General features: G+C 34.4%; 1 protein-coding gene across 1 annotated transcript in view; it reads left to right on the top strand.

Annotated features, from left to right (window-relative positions):
* Positions 1–3,585: 3,585 nt before the first annotated feature.
* Positions 3,586–19,899, top strand: part of LOC119639204 — a 44,967-nt gene continuing 28,653 nt past the window's right edge. The window contains exon 1 of the mRNA XM_038036476.1: positions 3,586–3,931. Within this exon, the coding sequence (XP_037892404.1) occupies positions 3,784–3,931 (148 nt within the window). The 5' untranslated portion in view covers positions 3,586–3,783. The remainder of the gene's footprint in view (positions 3,932–19,899) is intronic.

Here is a 19,899-nt window from a genome sequence, read left to right as displayed (position 1 = left end):
TATCAAGGGCCAAAGGTGGTTTGAGGCATAATAGCAATAAATTTTGATTGGTTTGCTCTTCTTTTTTAATTTACTTTACTTAATTTGTTCAAAATCCTTTCTCACCGATGAGACCATTATAACCTCAGATAGGAGTAGTAAAAGAACGCAAACTTACAGATTATCTTTTGAATGGTTTTCGCCTGTCTATCTGAGGTCCGTCTACGCATTTTTGCACGTGCAGATCGCAGTTGTCGACACGTTTCGATGACATTTGATCCGCTGACATATTTAATCACAAGATCGGAGCAGTTTTAAAATCATGACCCATATGTTTTCAGTGAGCGTTTTAAGAAAAGATATATTTTCATTTTTGGCGTTTTCCCACAAAGAGCATTGAAAATAGTACTTTGGCGTACCAACTGCGCCCGGGAAATATGGACGTAATGGGATTATTTTTTGAACCTCTTGCCGTATAAGTGTTTTGACACGAAGTAAGCCTTTGTAAGCAACACCGTCTAATTGTTAGTATGTTATGGTGAGAACGCATGCAAAATAGCTATTTGTTTGGCATACAATTTTTTTGTCAAGAAAGGGAGTCCGTATAGGATATGCAGGAATAAGATTTGGAGTTTCAAGAACCGACATAAGTGAAGAATTATATTGAGTTCAGTATTATGGAGTATTTAATAGTTGGCTTAGCCCGTTTATGAAGCTCAACTTGTTTTCCTTTTGTGTTAGTTTTGGACGAGTTTTGGACCCGAATCAATTGGCTTTCGATTTTCACCTAAGGCTTATATCAAGCAAAAATTTTAAAGAGGGAAGGTAACAAAAGCTGTTAGAAGTTTTGCGCATTGTTGGCTGTGAGCGTGTCTATAGGTCGGACATATGTTGTATGATTTTTGGACTTTTCTTGACGAAAGTGAAAGACAAGCTCGTGCTTGTTCGTTAATCATTTAATTATCTGCGTCGTCCCTTTCGTCTGCTTGTTTATTTATCGCCTAATGTTGGAACGCCGATAGTCGCAGAAATTGGAGCAGGTAGTCGAAGCTTTCGAAGAATCGTTGAAGAACTATCAGGCACGTCTAGCTTTAGTCAAAAATAAGGCAACGACGAAACAATTATGTATTTTAAGAACATTTTTCATAATTTGGGAGAAAAAAAAAATACGATCTTAACAAGAGATGGCAGGCAAACAGAGATTGACATATAGAGGAAGACATTGGAATCTAGAAAAAGAGATTTTATTCCCATGTGCTTGAATTAAAGAGTTTTAGCGCACTGACAGGGACAATGGTTTATTTATTTTAAAACGAAGTGTAGATCTATGTTCATTTCAAATGCTTGATTGAAATGCACACACTTACATTCTCATGTATGTGCAAATGACATACTAGATGCAATAAAACCAAGAAGGATGAATACTTTTGAAAGGATAGAAAAAATTGTGAACCTTTCGTAAGCTACTATCCCGGAGTTACAATAGAAACGCTCGAAAATGATTTTTATAGTTAATCGTCAAAGACAACGGAGCAAAACTATTGTTAATAGAGCATCTTTGTGTGACAGAAAGACATTTAAAATTCCATCACATGCTGCAAGTGAAATGTTGGTTTCGTAGTTAAATTCATTTTTCTCGATTCGAAAAATTCAAAACATGTCAGTCAGTTTGCAATATTTTAAGTGGATTAACTCCTATCGATTCCGTTTGGAGAATACAATATTCCTTTTATCGCGGATCTATTTGTTATTTTTGTAAGCTACACCACTACTTATTATTACGCCGATCGATTCAGAACAAATTTCCAAGCTTGTCTGTCCGTCTATACGCTCGCCTGTCTTGTTTTCTTTCTCGTGTTCAACCCACAGCAACAATTTTTGAGATATTTTGAGGAAATTTTGGTACACTGATGTGTTTTGGCCTAAGGGCGGAAGCTATTGAAAATTGATCCTGATCGCATCACTTATCCAACCACTTCCCTATAATGGGTTATTTTGGAAAGTCTGTACATGAATAATTGTGGGATGGTGTCGGGTATTCAACGACGAGCCGTGCCCACCTATACCTTACTTTTTTGTCCCTTGTACCTATAACAAGATAGTGATCAGAAAGTATCGGGAAAAGAGGAAAGGATAGCAAGTGGAAGCAGCCTAGTTGATGGGTGCCCAATCCATAAATGTGATGCTGTTATGTTGAAAGCAATTAAGTTGTTTTTTATAAAATATTTGTCTCACCTAAGCACAAGCTGCCTTTGGCTTTTTAAGGTTCGCCGTTGAATTTTCCGGATAAGTGGTACTAATATTGTCTACTTTTCTTCCCTGTTTCGATTTATTGCTATTTTAGTAAAAGTAAGTTTTGAGATCATGTAAATTCACAATTGATGCTTCCTAAATTGTGTGTGTGTTTAGGAAAAGTACGAGAAGCTAGGTTGAATAGCAATGATTAAGGATCGCTGTACACTCATGCACGCAATTTAGGACCGTGCAGGTTCTGTGATTGTAAAGAATTCCTGATTTCCCCTTTGGGGTAAACAATTGCAAGGCTTTGGCGAAACGCGTTCCTGGTTGCTTGGACGATGTCTATAGCCGCTTCAGTTCTAACGCCAAAGAAATTATTACGGAAGCAACATTGGTGTTTTACGCATATTCCATGCGAAGTTAATAGCTCTATAGTTCTCTTTCTGGGAACAAAGTACAACTCGCTAAGATGGAGACAGAAGCTCGCCTAACGCGAGTATGTTTTTCATTGGCTTAATAAGTGCTGGAAAGTGAAGAAAAGTGATATTTCTGCTTTCTTAGATGCTTTTAAAGTAATAGTGATGCCAGTCATGCAAGTAGCAATGTAAGTATTTTCGTTCAAATTTTACTGCAACTTGCATTATTGCAGCTACGAGTCAAAAAAGTACTTTCACGTTATAAGATTTAAAAGGGTTCAGAAAGTGAACTTAATCGTTTTGGCAACTGAAGTTTTCATTTGCCGTAATACTTTGCGAGTCCTTTCGATCCATGAGCCATAAAATTAAATATTTAATCTCGTATTGCATTGGAATTTGTCTCATGTGTCTTTTTTATTGGTAGTGACTGATACGGAATGACTTCCCAAATAAATTTTTAATGAGTGCGACTAACACTTGGTTAATTATGAAAGCAAGATTTCTTATATTTCGAAATGTTATTGGTCTCAATAATTAAGTTGTAATGAATATACGATTAAAACGTACTTGTGCTTCCTGTGCAAACAAAATGCTTTGGTTGCGACTTTAAAACAATCAATTAAAATTTATTTAATTAATAATAGTTTGAGCAATTTTTTTCGCTCAATTTGTACAATGGATATTGAAAGCTTCGACTTGAAGTTAAAGTACATTACCCGTGTCCTTATCAACTAGTTCAGCAGAGATTTGCACAATTTATAAAGAAAGGAAACAAAGATGTAACGTTTAACTGTTCGAAGTATACGCATTCATTTTACAGTACACACATCCGCAAGAGAAGTGTTCTGTGAGTGAAGGAAACTTGCTAACATTTCTAAAAAGGTGCTTATGAATGAAAAATTTAGAGTCGCTTTGTTTTCCAATGACAGATATGGTAAAGAGATTAGTTTCAAATGAATGAGTTAAAAATGAAATTAAGCGCATTAATTAAATTCATGATGTGGTCGTTGTTGCCAATGGAAATTCAACAATTTCAATGGGAGAAGCACACCTTGCCTAAGCAGCAATAAGCCCAATAACAAGAGGATCGCTAAAAGCAGAATAAGAAAAAATACATGTACAATAAAAATAAATTCTACGCTTTGTATTAATGAGTGGAGGGGAAACTCTCGCAATAACATATAAAAACATGAAAATGGTTTCGTTTGAAGTTTTGAAGCCGCGCAAGTTATTCTACGTAACATTTATCCTGATATTCACACAATTGTGGGTTAATGTGCTGTGCGGCGAAAAATTGGGTAAGTGGATGCTGTAGCTAAATGTGTGTCAATAACTGTGCGTTTGTGTGTTTACAGACGTCTATCCATTCTTAAATAGCACATCTAAAATAGCACGTAGGAGTAGTACGTAATGCATACAAAAAAATACATAAATTAGTTGTGAATTTTGCCGACTTAAAGGAAGGGAAGTACTCACAGTTTTCATATTTGCTATCGCCGATTGGAACTTGGCATATATCACCTATATCACATATATCACCTCGTTAATCACAAAATCTTTTATCCACATCCTCCACAGCGAGATTGTAGATATATCCATTTCATCAAAACGTTTGCAACATCCAGAAGAAACCGTCACAGAGACTCTATGTTACTAATCGCTACCAAGTTTTGAATCAATTTCGGCATGTCCGTCCGTCCGTCCGTCTACGTGTTTGGGGGCGATAAACACCCTTTCGGTCACGAAAATTGCAGTAGCAATTTCAAGTTGGGCAGAAAGATTAAAAGTTCTTGCATGCAAGTTGACAATGAGATCCGATAACCACATCATTCGCTTCCTACAACTTCTGTGTGCACTTCTAAAATGAATTTGAATTTATGTAAATTTCGAATTGGTAAATCCTTCGCTAAAAGTCGTTACCCCATTTCCCCTACACATGGTTTATGAGAAGTACCATATATTCAGAATAGAGAGTACAGAGTTACTTTTAATAAATTTAAAATTTATGATGTTAATGTGAAATGAATGAAAAGCTACATCTTTCTATGAAAATGAACGAAATCCATACATTTTTCTATGACAGTGAAAAATTCCATACATTTTTCTATGAAAATAAACAAAAACTCAAAAAAATTCTCCCCGCAACATTTTTATTTGGTTTATGTTTGATCCTGCTGTATGAAATTTCTTACTAAAAACCTAGATTGATATGTGAATGGATGCATATTTATTTATTTATTTTATTAGTGAAATTTTAAACAAGTGTCGTCGATTGTTAAGATGATCATAGAATCCGGCCTACACAACAACGAAAAGAAAGTTGGCTTTTTTTATATGTTATACATGAGCAGGTCGGCGGTTGCCGGTGTTTTATAAAAGATAGATGGCTCAAGTTTCCCACATTTACTTTTCGAAATACTCCACTTTTTACGTGCAAATATGGAAGATCAGCCATGCCCCCATAAAATTACAAGCGATTAAATTGTCTTTTTTTTTTACTTTTTTGAGGTTTTGTGCCTATTTATCATAACGCAAACAAGACAGAATGTTGAGAACAATTTTGTACATTCCTCAAATGAAGATGTATTATCTCCCTTAAAATGTGTTAATAATCTATGTTTTTAGTCTATGTTTTTTTATATCCAATGCTGGAGGATACGGTATATTAATTTTCTCAAAACGTTTGTAACCGTCTCATTGTGGAGGTATATCGGAAGTATATGTATTCTTAATCAGCACAAATTGTGAAGAGATTTGGGAATGTCTATCTACCTGTCTGTCTGTATAATATCTGTGGCAAACATTCTGGCAGCAAAAATGAAGTTGCAGCCTTTGCAACCTCTTGCACGCAGATTGGTATTGAATTGAAAATGGAGCAAATCGGCCGAAAAAGAAATCTAAAGTAGCACATAAACTGAAGACGTATGTGTTTCCAAAAAGGAAAACAAATTGGTCTTTGCTCAGTATTTGTAACCTATAGCAGATAAGACTATAAAATATTGCGCCTTTCTTCTAAGGGCGGTTCTGTAGTGTCTGTAAAGGAATGAAAAAAGTTTCGGCACGCCCATCTAGTTTTACAGACTACATAGAAGTGCAATTTTGTATTTTTTTTTTAGTTTTTCCTAGGAATAGGGTGGTGGGTATAAAAGATTTGGTCGTAGCCGAATATAGTTGCCTTACTTGTTTTACATGAACATGTTTTAAGAGAGAATAAAGTCCATATTTCGAAAGTATATTAAACGCTACACAATTGTGGTTTCGCTTTTTCCAAAAAACTATATATTCGGGTTTACACTTCCGCTTGTATGCAAACTACCGAGTTCACCTATCATTTGTTATGTTCTTATTTCAGACCAACTGCAAGCATTTGCTTGCTTATGTGACTTTTCTTATAAGAATCTTTCCATTTGGCTTTGGTCTTTTTTTTATCAAGTTTATGTTAAAGTCTTCAAAACAGTTAAAATTTATTGCATAGGGTCCTAATGTCCAAGTTGGTTACAACACTTCATCGTCAACTATATATTACTTAACGCTTCTTAAGCAGGAACTGTATACGAATATTATTTGAGTCTATATTAACGCATAAACTTGGGCGATTCTTCGATACCAACTGATAGCTTGTAGGTGTAAAATAATTTTTTATTAAGTCCGGGCTCATAATTTCACTGAACATCATGATCTTTGCATTGGCCTTTTTTTAAATAGTTCGTAGAAATATTTATTTTAAACTCAATAGCTCTCATGGGTTGTAAGTTATGCTTTTGTCTCTATTTGCGTGTCTCCGTAGGTAGTGAAATGGACTGCAAGTAGAATGGATTAATGAAAAGATTGAGCGTCGATGGGGTTCCCCAGTACCTTAAGAAGGCAATCCCTTCCATTTTGCTTGTCATCTTATCTGCTCGCTATTTTAAAGCGGTTTAAACAAAGTCATATGTACCGTTGATGGTAAATCGTTATCTTCTAAATGTCTTGAAGGTGTGCAGTGGTTTTATATCTCATAACGTTGTTTAATTTGGCGAGCGAAGACGTCTTTCGGCTGTACCGTCTCGTCGTTTCGTCTATAAATTGCTCCAAAGGCAGCATGTATATGTAGTTGGCGACTGAGCATACTTCTATTATTCTTCTGACTTAAGAATGTTTTCATTTTTTTGAAAATAAACAAAGTTATTAGTACATATTTGGTGACGTATGCACCAGGTCTTTGCAAACGGTAATCAGTTGAAGTCTTTTCTCTCTATCCTCTGAGTTCTAGCTTCGGATTTAAAACCGTAATCTTCCTTGCAATTAAATAAATTAAATAAATAAATACTTGAGCATTATCGATAATTCGAAATCTTCTTTAAATGTTTTCAGAGAACAAAATGTAGTAATATTTTCATGGTCGATCTCTGTATTGCGTCAGTTCGCAAAGAATTTTAACAGTGCTTTAATTTAATCGCATTACACTCAATTTAATTTGATTTTCGCTGGCTTATTGTGCATGCATTAATTGATTTCATTTTACGTTCATGCTCAAGGAGAGAAGCTGCCACCACCCCGTAAATAGTTTTACTTAATAAATGCGCTTGTATCGACATCTGTTTATTAAAGTTGGATGTCAAGTGCGTGTGCAGGCGAACAAAATATTTCGCTCATTTTTTTTCATTTTTCTTATAAAAATCTTCCCATTTTTAAACTCAACTGTGTCTAGTTATGTTTTTAACATTTTCAACTCCACGATATCCATGTTTATTCCAGAGCACAGAGGCCATTTTTTTTTTGATTAACATTCCGATACACATGAGTTCCGGAGGTGACTGATCAGAAATTGAATTTTGGCCATTCACTTCTGTACTTCTTGTCTGTCGTATAGACGATTAGTGGATTGCCACATAAGTGACAGCATTCGGCACGATACTCGTCCTAGATCACTCGATCTTTCCTGAGTTGCAGATTGGGGCATCCGTTTTGCCAGCTTTTCGATTCGATGCAAGCGTTCACTTCCAAGCACTTGCACGAAAACGGAAACGCAATAAATGCAATTATTCACGAAAAGCTTTGCTTAGTTGAAACTTCGACCGCGGGTGTGAAAGTTAAAGAGTTGTTCTTCTTCGATAGAAATCAATTTTTATATATTTTTTGAGAATACAAAGGTTGCGGAATTAAAAGACGCTTAAATACAAAAACCGCATAAAAGGAAGATCGTATGAACTAAATCGCAAAATGAATGATCCTTTCGTCGATCGCACTTACAAACACAATGCTTGTTGGCTCGAGGAACTCATAAGGCTAACGAGTTTCCTCTCGACTTTATTATTATTTCGCTTCGCTAGGAAATTGTTTTGTTTAAGTTAATTCGTTCGATTACCGTTATCAAAATGTATTAATCTATCGTCTCCCTTTGCTGTTACTTATACGTATATGTATTCTCGTCTGTTTTGGATGCATAATGCAGGTAAGTGACCAGACAAATGCAAACACACGTCTAAGAAAACGTAAGCTTGTGACGGTAAATTAAATAATCATAAAAAGCCGATTGTTAGTCGGTTCTTTATTTATCGCATTTTAATGCGAGAGTATAATGCATAAATTCAAAAAGTTACTTCGTTTTCTCACAGAAATCATTAATTAAAAAAACATCCAGAAAAAATAGTCAAATGCATGCGGTGCACGTGCATACACAAGTTAATGAGGTCAATTTCATTTTGATTCCACGTTACAATACAACCTAGTGGAAGTATCTCCACCCGTCCAATCAACTGAGGGAATAAGAGATGCGGTTGGTAAGGTAAACAGGAACATCATCGAAGTTATTGACTTATCTGCAAACACGAAAGCGCTAATTATTGCAAGAACTCTATCTGTCAGATACAATGAAAGTCTTCGTCTTATATTCTATAGAATGAAAGTCGAGATTAGCCATAGCCAGCCGCGCGATTTCCTGAAGAGATTTAAAACTTTTCGCGGCTAACTAAGTGGGACGGAAAACCGTTTTTAAAGAAACTGCAATTTGCGAAAATCGATGAGAATAGTTTATGTTCTAAATACCAGCTAAACCTCTAGCATTTTAGTCTTTCTATGTCCTTCATCTTAGATTGGTGCGGCTTAAGTGTGTTATTGCGTTATTGTGACCTGACCTGTGAATAAAATAATTGATTTTATTTTTAAATCAAAAAAATAAATAAATGATAAGTTATTTGTATTTGCGAAGCTCTTTCGTTTCCTTAATCCGCACAAACACAAGCACAGAGTGCAAATGCTGGTTTGTTATCAACAATGCATAGAGTGCGTTCCATAAGAGCGGGCTTAAAATGCAATTCCATTGAGGCTTGTGATTACATCTAGAATACCGTTCATATATGTCCACATTAATGCCCTTGGATGTGCATTTGGATTGATTGTGCATCAATGAGGAGGAAACGCATTTTGGTGTAACTCAGAGCCAATTGCGTATAAACGACTTATTTTATGCTTTTACATATTCGCATATGTGTGATCGGACATATTTTCTTGGCTATATTAGTATTCGGCACACAGGGCGTATTAAAGTACTGAAACAAACATTCATGCGCTTATGAAGCACACAGGCAGATAAAAATCTTCTTGAATTTGCGAAGAAACCGTAAATATTTCGTGCGAAAAATTGAAATTAATCTTTAGTGCTCTGAATTTTTCTTAGCGATAGAAATTTAAAAAACCGGGCATTTAAAGAACTTAACTCGGCAAACTCAAATTAATGTAAGATTTGGTGTTTTAAGTTGTTAGGCCATTCTCTGGTGAATTCAAAACATCCACACATAGTAATTAGGTTTTTAGCTCTGAGCATAATTCGTAGAGTGTCGTCAAATTTCAATATACTTCCGAGGCATATGCGAAACGCGCTACATCCGAGTGTACTAACTACACTCTAATCCATATTAAAAAAGTTAATAGTAAAGCTAACTTTCTATCTCGGCTGTTCCCACCATTTCCACGGCAGTTGAAAAAGGTAAGTGCCTCTGGTTTGTAATGGCCGTAAGTATGTTTTGGATTTCTAGAGGATATGTATTCTTGATTAAAAAAGGTTCTGAGTCGATCCAAACCTACTTGTCCGCTTGTTGTTGGAAAAGTCACGTTTGGAAAATTGAAACTGGGTATATCTTCTACTTGTTAATGGGCGAAAGCCATGTTTAACAATTGGCTTAATTTATCCATAAAAGTTCAATAAGTACAGTTTACAGTTCATTGCCGTTATTTGTTATAAGCTCCGTCCGCTTATAATTTACAGTCTCTATAAAATGACTGGCTGGACGACATCTGATCTTCGAACTACGAGTTTTGTCACTTTAAGGCATTTACTTTAGGTAGTGAGCATTAAAGACTCACTCTAAGGCCACCCTTAATAGTTTTACTCCTTACAAAACTCTGACAATTACTTATTTGGAATTAAAGCATTTTACTAATATTCGCGATTTTTTTTTAAACAATAATATTAAAATAATTTATTCAATTTAGGAACAACGATAAAAGTAAAAAATCCTTCATAATACGTTTTATACTGCACAAGAGAAAAGTTACAATTATCACTGGCTTAAGAATCACAATTTATATTTGGAACCTTTTATAGATTTACTTATTTACTTTCTGCGTATTTTGTAAATAATTTGCAAGGTACTGACTTAAAGGCTGACGGATGACTTAGAGCATATGCTCGCCCGTATTGCAAGCTCTACTGTTCTTGAGATTTGTGGAATTTTTTTCTTAACACCTTCAAGAGAGCGTTAATATCAGTTGTTGCAATTGGAGGTTAAGTGGGAATAGTTGGAGGTCTGTTTAGTTGAGTTTAGTAATTAGTATTGTTCTGATTTGAGACAATTTAATTCTTCAAAGAAATTTTGGGATTGTGGTTATAATTAGATTGGGGGAAATATGTTTAAGGATTTTAAATTTCGTTACTTTAGCAACACTTAGCGTGAGCAAAAGAGGTCGTGGTAACGCACGATCCGGATATGTTTTAAATTGTTAAACAATTTAAAATAATCTAAAAATCACCATAAATCAATAATAAAATGATTTAATAACATTTGAAATAATAATCTGACAAAATATGACAAGTGTGAAAAGTTTCAAGCATTTTTTTTGGTATTAGTCAGATCACAGTGTACTTCTGTGTTCAACTTATTAAGCTGAGAAAGTCCTTAAAAAAAAAAAAAAAATTAATCATACGACTTGGTAACCCTATTGTGGAATATGGGCGTTTTATATACCGTATTGTTGTAACTGGGCGGTTAACTTGTGGAATGTGGGCGGTTTATATAAACTAATGCCTTATGTGAAATTCAAAGCAAAAGCTGTCGTTCAATCATTCTTTTATATATACTTTATTTTTATATACATTTATTTAACATAAAGTGAATATAACTTTTCTAATCTTTTACTTGAACTCTCATATCATCGTTTCCTCGATATGGTGTCCAAACATTGCTTCTGATCGCATCACTGCCCATCTAAAGCCTTATTTTGAAAAGTCGTTATTTGAATGACTGTATTATTCGAAGTGGTGTGGCGTATTTTATGGAAGGGCATGTCTAATTACAATAATCTCATCCGTTTTTATTTATTTTATTTATTTTATTTATTACGATAAAAATTACATATTCCATAAAAAAAGTAGGTATAAAAGTGGTTTGGTTTTGCTGTAAACGAATGGAAAAGCAACATTCCTTCTGTAAACAAACCCTTTTAGTTATGTAAAAAATTCTTTAATGTTAACATCTCCGTTTAGCTGTGCTTTTAAAAATAAAGCGTCACTGCAAAGAGATGTTCAGAAAAGAAGGGGGGAAAAAGCAAGCCGAAAATTGTTATTAGGAAAATTTATAAGAGCCAAGGCATTCATGTTATTCTGAAGAAATAATTTTTAGGTTATATTTTGCTAAATTTTTTATCTCTGCATTTTGTCCCAAATGTAAACTTTCCAATAAAATTGGAGAGCTTTTTCCACGACACGGTTTGTCACCATTTTACAAAGTATATATTTATTAAGCTTTCGGTTGGTATAAAATTAGCCTTACAAACTTGCAGGTAGACACTGTCTGTACCCAATGTTAACTCTTCCCAAAGTGATACAAATTTATGCTATAATTTTTATTTTAATTTAGGCTGAACGTTAACAATAATTTTTATATTTTGGATATTTTGCACATGCATATATAATTTATTTTCGATTCGAAAATTGTAGCAAAAAAATGCATTTCTTTGAAAGTATCCTAAATTAGTCATTCATTTATTTACATTTTTTAATTGGGTTTTAGACTTGGAATAAATAAAAAAATAGAGAAAAATAAAGCGAGAAACGAAAAAGTTTTTATCTTTTCTCGCCAATATCTTTAAATTGAAAAGCTTCTCCATCATCATTATAGCTTTTCTAAGCATTATCCTTAGTCCACGCACCAAAGTAATTTCGAAATTGTGGTGGGAACAAAAAATTTATGATATTTAACATAAAAGCGGTTTATAATGCTATTGCTGGTTAAAAGCTTTTTCAATCCACAATTTAGCAAAAGCTTTATGCGTAGAAACATAACTTTAGAAATAAAGCTTTAGAGAAGAATAAAACGAAGCATGCACTTAATGAGAAATGTAAAGTTTTTGGTTTGGAATATAAATTTAATGCGAAGAAGAAAGCTTGATTCGGGGCGTGAATTTGGTAAAGTACGAGAATAAGCGTATACAATTCTCAATAATTCGAAAAATGTGAGAATAAGCGTCTAATTTGGATAGCAGAGTTGAGTTGAGCGAAGTTAATGCATGTTAAAAGCGATGTAAAGAATCAAAATATTTTAAAAGACGCCCAAAGAATTAAAAGATATTTTTATTCTGGGTAAGGCCAAGTTTTAGTAAGCTTAAATACTAATTTCTACTTTTTGCTAAAGTTAGATCAGATTCAGATACGCTCATGTACTCTAAAGTTTAAGGTAGAGAAGATTTGCGAATATTTTTATGAGGTCAGTAAGTCAGGTGTATGCGAATTGTGGATTTGCTGGAGCTCAGCAAATGAAACTTGAAAATTTTAAACCAACAAATAGAACCCTTCACCTTTAGGTTTTAAGGGCAATTTACCACATTTAGGGTAAATTTATAGACTACTATATGGGCAGTTCGGATTGCGTAAAATAAAAAAAGTTTGAAAACTACGTTGCGCTCTTTCTCTAGTCATGAAAAAGTAAAAAAAAATTGTGGCTTATTTGTGCACTTGAATTATTTGCTTAAAACCAGCAAATATTGTTTTTATGTTAATTTTTGTTTTACAAGAAATATTTATTCTACCGGTTAATGGCTATTTTTTGTTTGTGTTTTTGCATTGCTCTTTATATAAAAACCACTACGGATATTTGCCTTCACTATACATATGTGTTGTTTTTAATTTAATGCAATTCGCTAGATTGTACACAATTGGCACATTTTCTGACCTCATTCTGAGTTCATCAATATTTAATTAAGAGCAATCTGTTCGTTTGGCACCTTTACACAAGTGTATATCTCAACTGATAGGAATACGATTAAGAAGGAGGAGGAGGTTTGTCTTCAGTTCAGTTAGTACGATTTTGTAAGTTATAATCTGAAGTTAGACATCTTGTTATGCTGAACGCTCTTCTAGAGAACGGAGTTTGTAATTAATGCAGTTTGGCTTTAAACGACAATTAAATTTTGCAATGTAATTCCTCTATGACAACCAAATGCTATATGATTTATTTCATGAAAGGCTGAATGTTAATTGTCGTAACAGTGTAAAATGTAAAAAATAGGAAAAAATTTCGCATGAATTCAGTTATTGGTGTGGGGTTTTTAGCCCATAAGAGTCAGTCAGAATTTATCTTCAGGTACATTTCCCGTTCATTTCACAGCATTCTTGCACTTAAGTTTGTCGGATAGCATACTAGGGACCATTTTATGGCAACGGAACTGTTGAAAAGATTTAAAAACTTTCATAGGAAACGTAAGCAAACATGTCCGCAATGTAACAAAAAGCTACAGAAAATAATCAACAGCATTGTAAGAACAAAACCGAGCCATCTATCTGTGTGCTGCACACCATATGCACATCGATAGCCAGAGAGGCACACAAGCGAAAACATATAAATGTCAAGCCCAGGAAGATCCGAATAATGACCATATATGCAGAACGAGATATCTATTGCATGGCATGTTATGCAATAGATATGGGAGCAAAGACATTTATAAAAGCAATAAAGTGAAAGCTGACAGACACTGGTGTTGAGGTAACAATGCAAACGCTTCACCTTAGCGGGCACTGAGAGCATTAAATAAAATGACAAGGACTCTACAATTGCAACTATTAAGTCGCTTTAGTCGAGGACATTGTTGAAATAACATACTTTTTCACCGCCAAAAGATGGTCATTTGTGGACGTTGCTTCCCACCAGATGTGCCTCATTACAATGCTCACAAAATGTGAAGCAGATGTGAAAAAAGAAAGGACTTAAAAATTTCTTAAATTATTCCATGAACAACTTCAAAACCCGAAAAAAACTAAAAAAGAAACCCATAAAATTTTTTTGTCAATGGGCGAAAACTTATAGCAAGTAAAGCAACACAAAGGAAATCATGTTTTTCCCTCTTGCCAAAGGATTATTTCTCTCGATTCAAACCTGGAATTAAAAAAATAGGATTATGTTTGGCTTTCGTTGGGCTTCCGGTATTTTTCGTAGTCATTAATAAATGCTTTTATGGCTTACGCTATGACTTTAATAAATGCGTATAGCGAATATAAGGAAAATTTTCCAATAAAATTTATTTTAATTTCTCCACATTTAACGAATTTTAAACAAAGCCAGTCCCAATGCCACTTGGCAGCCTCATGTGCTTAATTTCTTATCAGCGAAACACTTACCCTTTTTGAGTATGATAATGGACTTGCTACTTCAAAAAGCTGGAGTCTGAAAGTATTCCGGAAGCATGAACTCTGCTTGTCTCTCGCAATGGCACAAACAAACATATACGCTTATTCACACATGGTTGGCATTTTTACAAATTATTGAGAACATATACGCTTATTCTCTCTAAAGCGCCGAATTTTTATACTTGCGACAGCTATTCATAAACAAAATATGAAAATTCTTTTCTTTTTTTTTGCTGTGCGGGTACTGATGTTATGGTAGGTAGGCAAAGACGATTTTTCTGATGAGTAGCATTATGTCACGACATCCCGATACCATACAACCATGGTCCGTCATACCATAGGTCGCAGGGACAACAAGTATGCTACCGTACAGAATCCGAACTGCACGTTTTATTAGGCCCCATTTACATCTTAGAACACAACTAACAAGCTTGAAAGAAATCGACGCTACGGTTATGCTTTTCAAGGCTGCAACTTTAATTGTCTGTTAGAACATAAACAGCACGATCATGGAAAAGGTGCTTCGGGTTTATAATATAGTCAGGCAGTCAGTTACCTAGTCCTCACATGAATTGGTGGTACTAACTTCACTCAATCGGATTATTTGGACATAAATGCAATAAAACCTATAAAGTTATTGCCCTATCAAATAAATAGTAGACGAAAGGACCTTTGCATTTCTTCCTCCTTCGACATCCCTTCGATTTTGCTGAGTAGAAAGTCGCCCATTTCAGATATCATGAAATCGTATAGGTAAAGAGAAAATGCAGCCTCGATAAGGTGAAGTAGATAAAGTAAACGCATTTAGATGAAGGCAGAGAGAAACTTATCAAGTAACAAATGCAATAAATCTGATGCTGAAACCAAAATATCTTGTATTCGAGTGAAGATAAAGAATTTGGGTAAATATGTGCGATATACGTTAAAGAAAATTTCATACAATTGCGCAATAATTGGGTGTTTGGGGGTCTTTGGTTTATGGAGAGAAAAATGTCTGATGAAAGTTGAAGAACGAATGGATTCAATAAAGCAAAGACAAAAATAAATTTAAAAGCCCAAGAGCTTTTGTAGCCAAAAGGAAAGAGAGAGCAAAGGGCTAAGATCTCTTAAATGATTACTCAAAAAATTAACAAATCTATCGAAGAAGCCCGTACATTATATGGAAAAAAACATTTGCAGAATAACGCAATCAAACTGTTACCATATTTTGACGCACTTTGTTTATTAGATGTTCCCTATTAAATCCAAGGAGAAGATCGTGCTTGAATTAAGGATAGGGCAAAAAGCCAATGATGAAATTGACCAACGTTAACTTGTGTACTTTCTTTGTAAAGCAAGAGTTTGCATAAAAATTAATGATAAAAAGTTAAGAAAGTAGTTATAAACGACTAAGGAACCGACATCTCCAATAAGAAGGAAAAGACGGAAGAGACCAGACACTGGAAGTTTAAGAAATATTAGCATTTCTTCTGTTGTGTACACACTTTCAAACTAGTTAAGTTTGTTATTAAGCAAGCAAAAGCAGACAAGAACGAATCTGCTTATGTTGACATGCAGTTATAAAAAAAATATTTGTTTCGATGGGAAAAGACAATCGAATTACAATCAGGTGGCTTCGAGAAGAGGGAAATAAGATTGTACTAAGGAGGTAATTCATAATCTTTTCGCTTACAAGATTGCTTTCAAAATTTTATGCCTTTTTCACGACTGCATTTCAATTTGGTATTCAAATTTCACTTTCAACTACGTTCCAATGCTGCATGCGAACGAAGCTAACAGGCTGAAGGCAGAATGACGTCTTGCGGTCGGTTGATAGCCGTAATGAAGAGAGCAAAAGAGTTTATTGAGTCTTTTGATTTCTATAGTTGACATGTGAAATATATGTCATCTTTAAGACTGGTACTGCCTTTTTGGAGGTCAGCTTATTGATTGTCATTCCTGCAGTTTTTATCTTGGCCGATTATAGTGTGTTTACTTGCTTTTCATTTAGTACACAGTTCTTTTATGCCTGTGCAAATAATCTTCGGTTTAAATTCTTTTCGTCTTGTGTGTAAATGGCTTTTCTTGTCATTTTCTAAAGTAGTTTTCTTTCTTAAATATGGATTTACGGGCTTCGCTCTTGCTCGTTTCTATGAAAAAAAAATAATAAAAGGTAAATTGAAAATGGAGTTATTTCACGTTCATGATGTTCATGTCCTTGTTACTCGAAATAACTGAAATGTGCTATAAAAGCTCGTTGCTCATTACATGCACTTTCAATGTGCCCAGTGCGTTTAGCATACGCCCGAATCAAAGTTTTCTTGAGATTTCATTATAAATTTTCCCGGTTTGACTTGAAAATTTAAAAAAAAAGTTGCCAAAGCACATTGTCTGTCTGTCTTAAGTTACCGAAAAAAACAAAAACAATCTTTAAAAAATTGATAAAGTCATTAACATGTTTATTTGTATTCACATACAAGTTTTCATATTCAGATTTTTTTCTATTTCTTCAATTTAATATATATTCACGTGTGTGTGGTCTCGAAAACTCAATTACTTAACTCTATAAACGACCACCACAGTTCAGTTGACAATGTTATAAACATTTATAAACATTGACCATGCTCGAAAAAAAGGTTTACTTGTATGTTTAACTCCTACCCTTGTAAAGTTTGAAAAGTTTGAATGTGAATGTACTGACCTACATAAATATTTAAATATTTAAGTTTGTCCACATACATAATGTGGTAGAATAGAAGGAATTTTCTCGAAAAAAGGGACTTTCTCTGTCATTTTTTCTCTTTTATGTTATTAACAGTTTTATTTATGTTACAACCTTGTAAATTTCTCTTAAACGATAAGATATGTTATATGTTATTGAATGGCTTCTAAATACAAAAGAATGAAAGAAATTTTCGCTGACGTGCGATTGAGTCCGTTTTATTCTCCTCATTTTTGCTTGAAAGACTAGAAAACTAGAATATTTCTGTACGTTTATATAAGATGCTTGATTTAATTTCTAACAAGACTAGATGGCAAAATTTTCAACAGACGCCTGCTTCGTTCTTCAAGCAATATGTGAGCAATATAGAGTTTAGAAATCAAAATTCAAATGAAACGAAAGTTTAAAGAAGCCTTAAGAATATCAAATTATATGGTAAGTAAATGTATTGTATAAGAGAGAAAACTTAATATTTTTTCACGAGCTGGAACAGCAATCGGGTAATTAAAAGAGAAAATATCCCTTAACATCAGTTTATTATTGCATTAGTTTTTGTTTGAAATGAATAAATACTTCTGAGAATAAAATTTACCCCGTTCGAGGGTTCGAAGGTTCGAATGTTGCCTTTCAAACATGTTGGTTACGTTTAAAAGACAAATAAGATTTGATGGTTAAAACCCAGCTATTCATTTGCTTTTAGCTTATCAGCTGCCTAAAATTGGTTCGGTGCTAGCGGAACATTTATTGGAAAATAAATCTAAATTTCAAATATTACGCCTTTTAATGTTGGTGCACATTGTGCTCACTTATCGGGTATTTTATTAGGAAAGTGATGCGACGACGACGGGAAAATTCAATGTAAACGAAAAACTAAAAACGGTTAATAATTTTTTCTATTAAATTGTGTGAAGTGGAGAAGTGGAGAAGTTAGCACTAGACTTTGGATTATTGCATTAAGCTTTTCCTTTCCACAAATCAGAAAATCAAATAAATTGTCCGTATATGTATATTTGCAAATGCACAGGTGTGCAGTAACGCGGCTTGCTTGGAATGCTCATATACAATAATTCATGTTTGCTGATATGATAACGTGCGGATGTTCGATTGAGTATTCGGGCAAATAATAGGTTACAATAATTTATGACGGTTCGCGGTATTTGGCGTCCAAAGCGCATTTTAAATACAAAGAGCAAAACGTGCGGATGTGAATGCGTTGTCTGCAAATACAGAAATTATTGCCTGTTAAGTGTTAACATGAATACGGATTGTATTGTGCTTGTATAAAATGAGTTAATTGAAATATCTGCGATGTGGAAGTGAATTGTTCGGGATAGTAGAAAATGGAAAACATTAAAAAAAAAAAAATTTAAGATTATTTTTATATGAAAAACAAAACCGTTTTAATTAAAATGTAAAATCCCCAAGATGTATCATCGCAAGAGTTTTGCTACCACAACATACGATCAGCAGTCATGCGTATTTGTGAAACTTGTTAAATTGTGTTAAATTCCCTTGGCCATCTCAGATGAAAGGTCAACGCATACGTCTCTCGTGAATAAAATGGATTAAAAACATGTATATTTTAAGGAAGTTTTCCTTCGTGACCACATTACGGACGCAGTCAATTTACCTAACGTCGTTGTCTCCTTAGGGAATCTTTAAATAAATATTGAGACTTTCGTCGGCCCATTTTTTACCATTTGCTAGAATTAAGCATAAAACTGTTGAAATTAATTCATCGGATCATATTTCATTTTTATAGCTTCAATCCAGTTCAGCGGAAAATTATTAAGTAGATCTGCAGGGTGCATTAAAATCACTCCCGAACTTTAAATGGATTAAGTAGTCTGGCAAGGAAACGGGGATTATAAAAAACGTTCTTACCAGTAATTTCTGCCTGCATTACGAATATCTAGACTAATTTAAGTTTTTTATCCTCGCTAAACTACGTAAAAGCCAAGGTTCAAGTTTGTATTCGAGGCGACTGTAGGCGCTTCAAGGCAAAATGAGAAACAGGCTGGCGAATAGACTATCTGGAACGTATATAGTTCAAGCGGGATTCCTGTCTCTCGTTGTCAAAGACAGAAAGATAACTCTTGTATACCTCCAGCCGTGGACATACGAATTGAGACCATATTTATTTTGGCCGTGTTACCTTCGAATCGAACAATTTGGCTTACCTTGTCGTTTGTTGTCGTAACTCAGAGTTTTAGAATTACGGCAACTCACAGTTCAATCTTTGGATACAACTCGGTACTGCGATTTAGTTTCATTCAAACGTTGTTCAAAATGCTTGAAGTTTTGCTGAAAAAAGTTTCTGTTCCTGTCAACAGCGTAGTGATTGAGCCGACTTGGTTGCGGCCTCAGCTTAACGAATCACATATAACCGGTGGTATTCCGATATCAAACAATGGACATGATCAATCAATTTTCGAATGAATACAATTCGTGAATGTTCTGTTTCGTAATAGCGGTACTATTCATTAGAAGAGAGTCACCGTAAGATAACTTTTGCCTCTTCTCTTATAGCCTCTCTTGAAAATCAGTCTCAGGAATCGGTCTTCATTTTTCCATTTCTCTAACAGAAGCAAAGCACGTGTATTTTAACCAGCTGCTTGAGTCATACCCTTTAAGCATCGATTCCGAATTCATTATATTTCCACATGGAGGGGTGAAATTTTTCACAA

Source organism: Glossina fuscipes, unplaced genomic scaffold (assembly GCF_014805625.2).
Source record: "Glossina fuscipes isolate IAEA_lab_2018 unplaced genomic scaffold, Yale_Gfus_2 112, whole genome shotgun sequence".
NCBI classification, from domain to species: domain Eukaryota; kingdom Metazoa; phylum Arthropoda; class Insecta; order Diptera; family Glossinidae; genus Glossina; species Glossina fuscipes.
The sequence above is the reverse complement of the archived record's forward strand: the minus strand, read 5'-3'. Positions and strand labels throughout refer to the sequence as shown.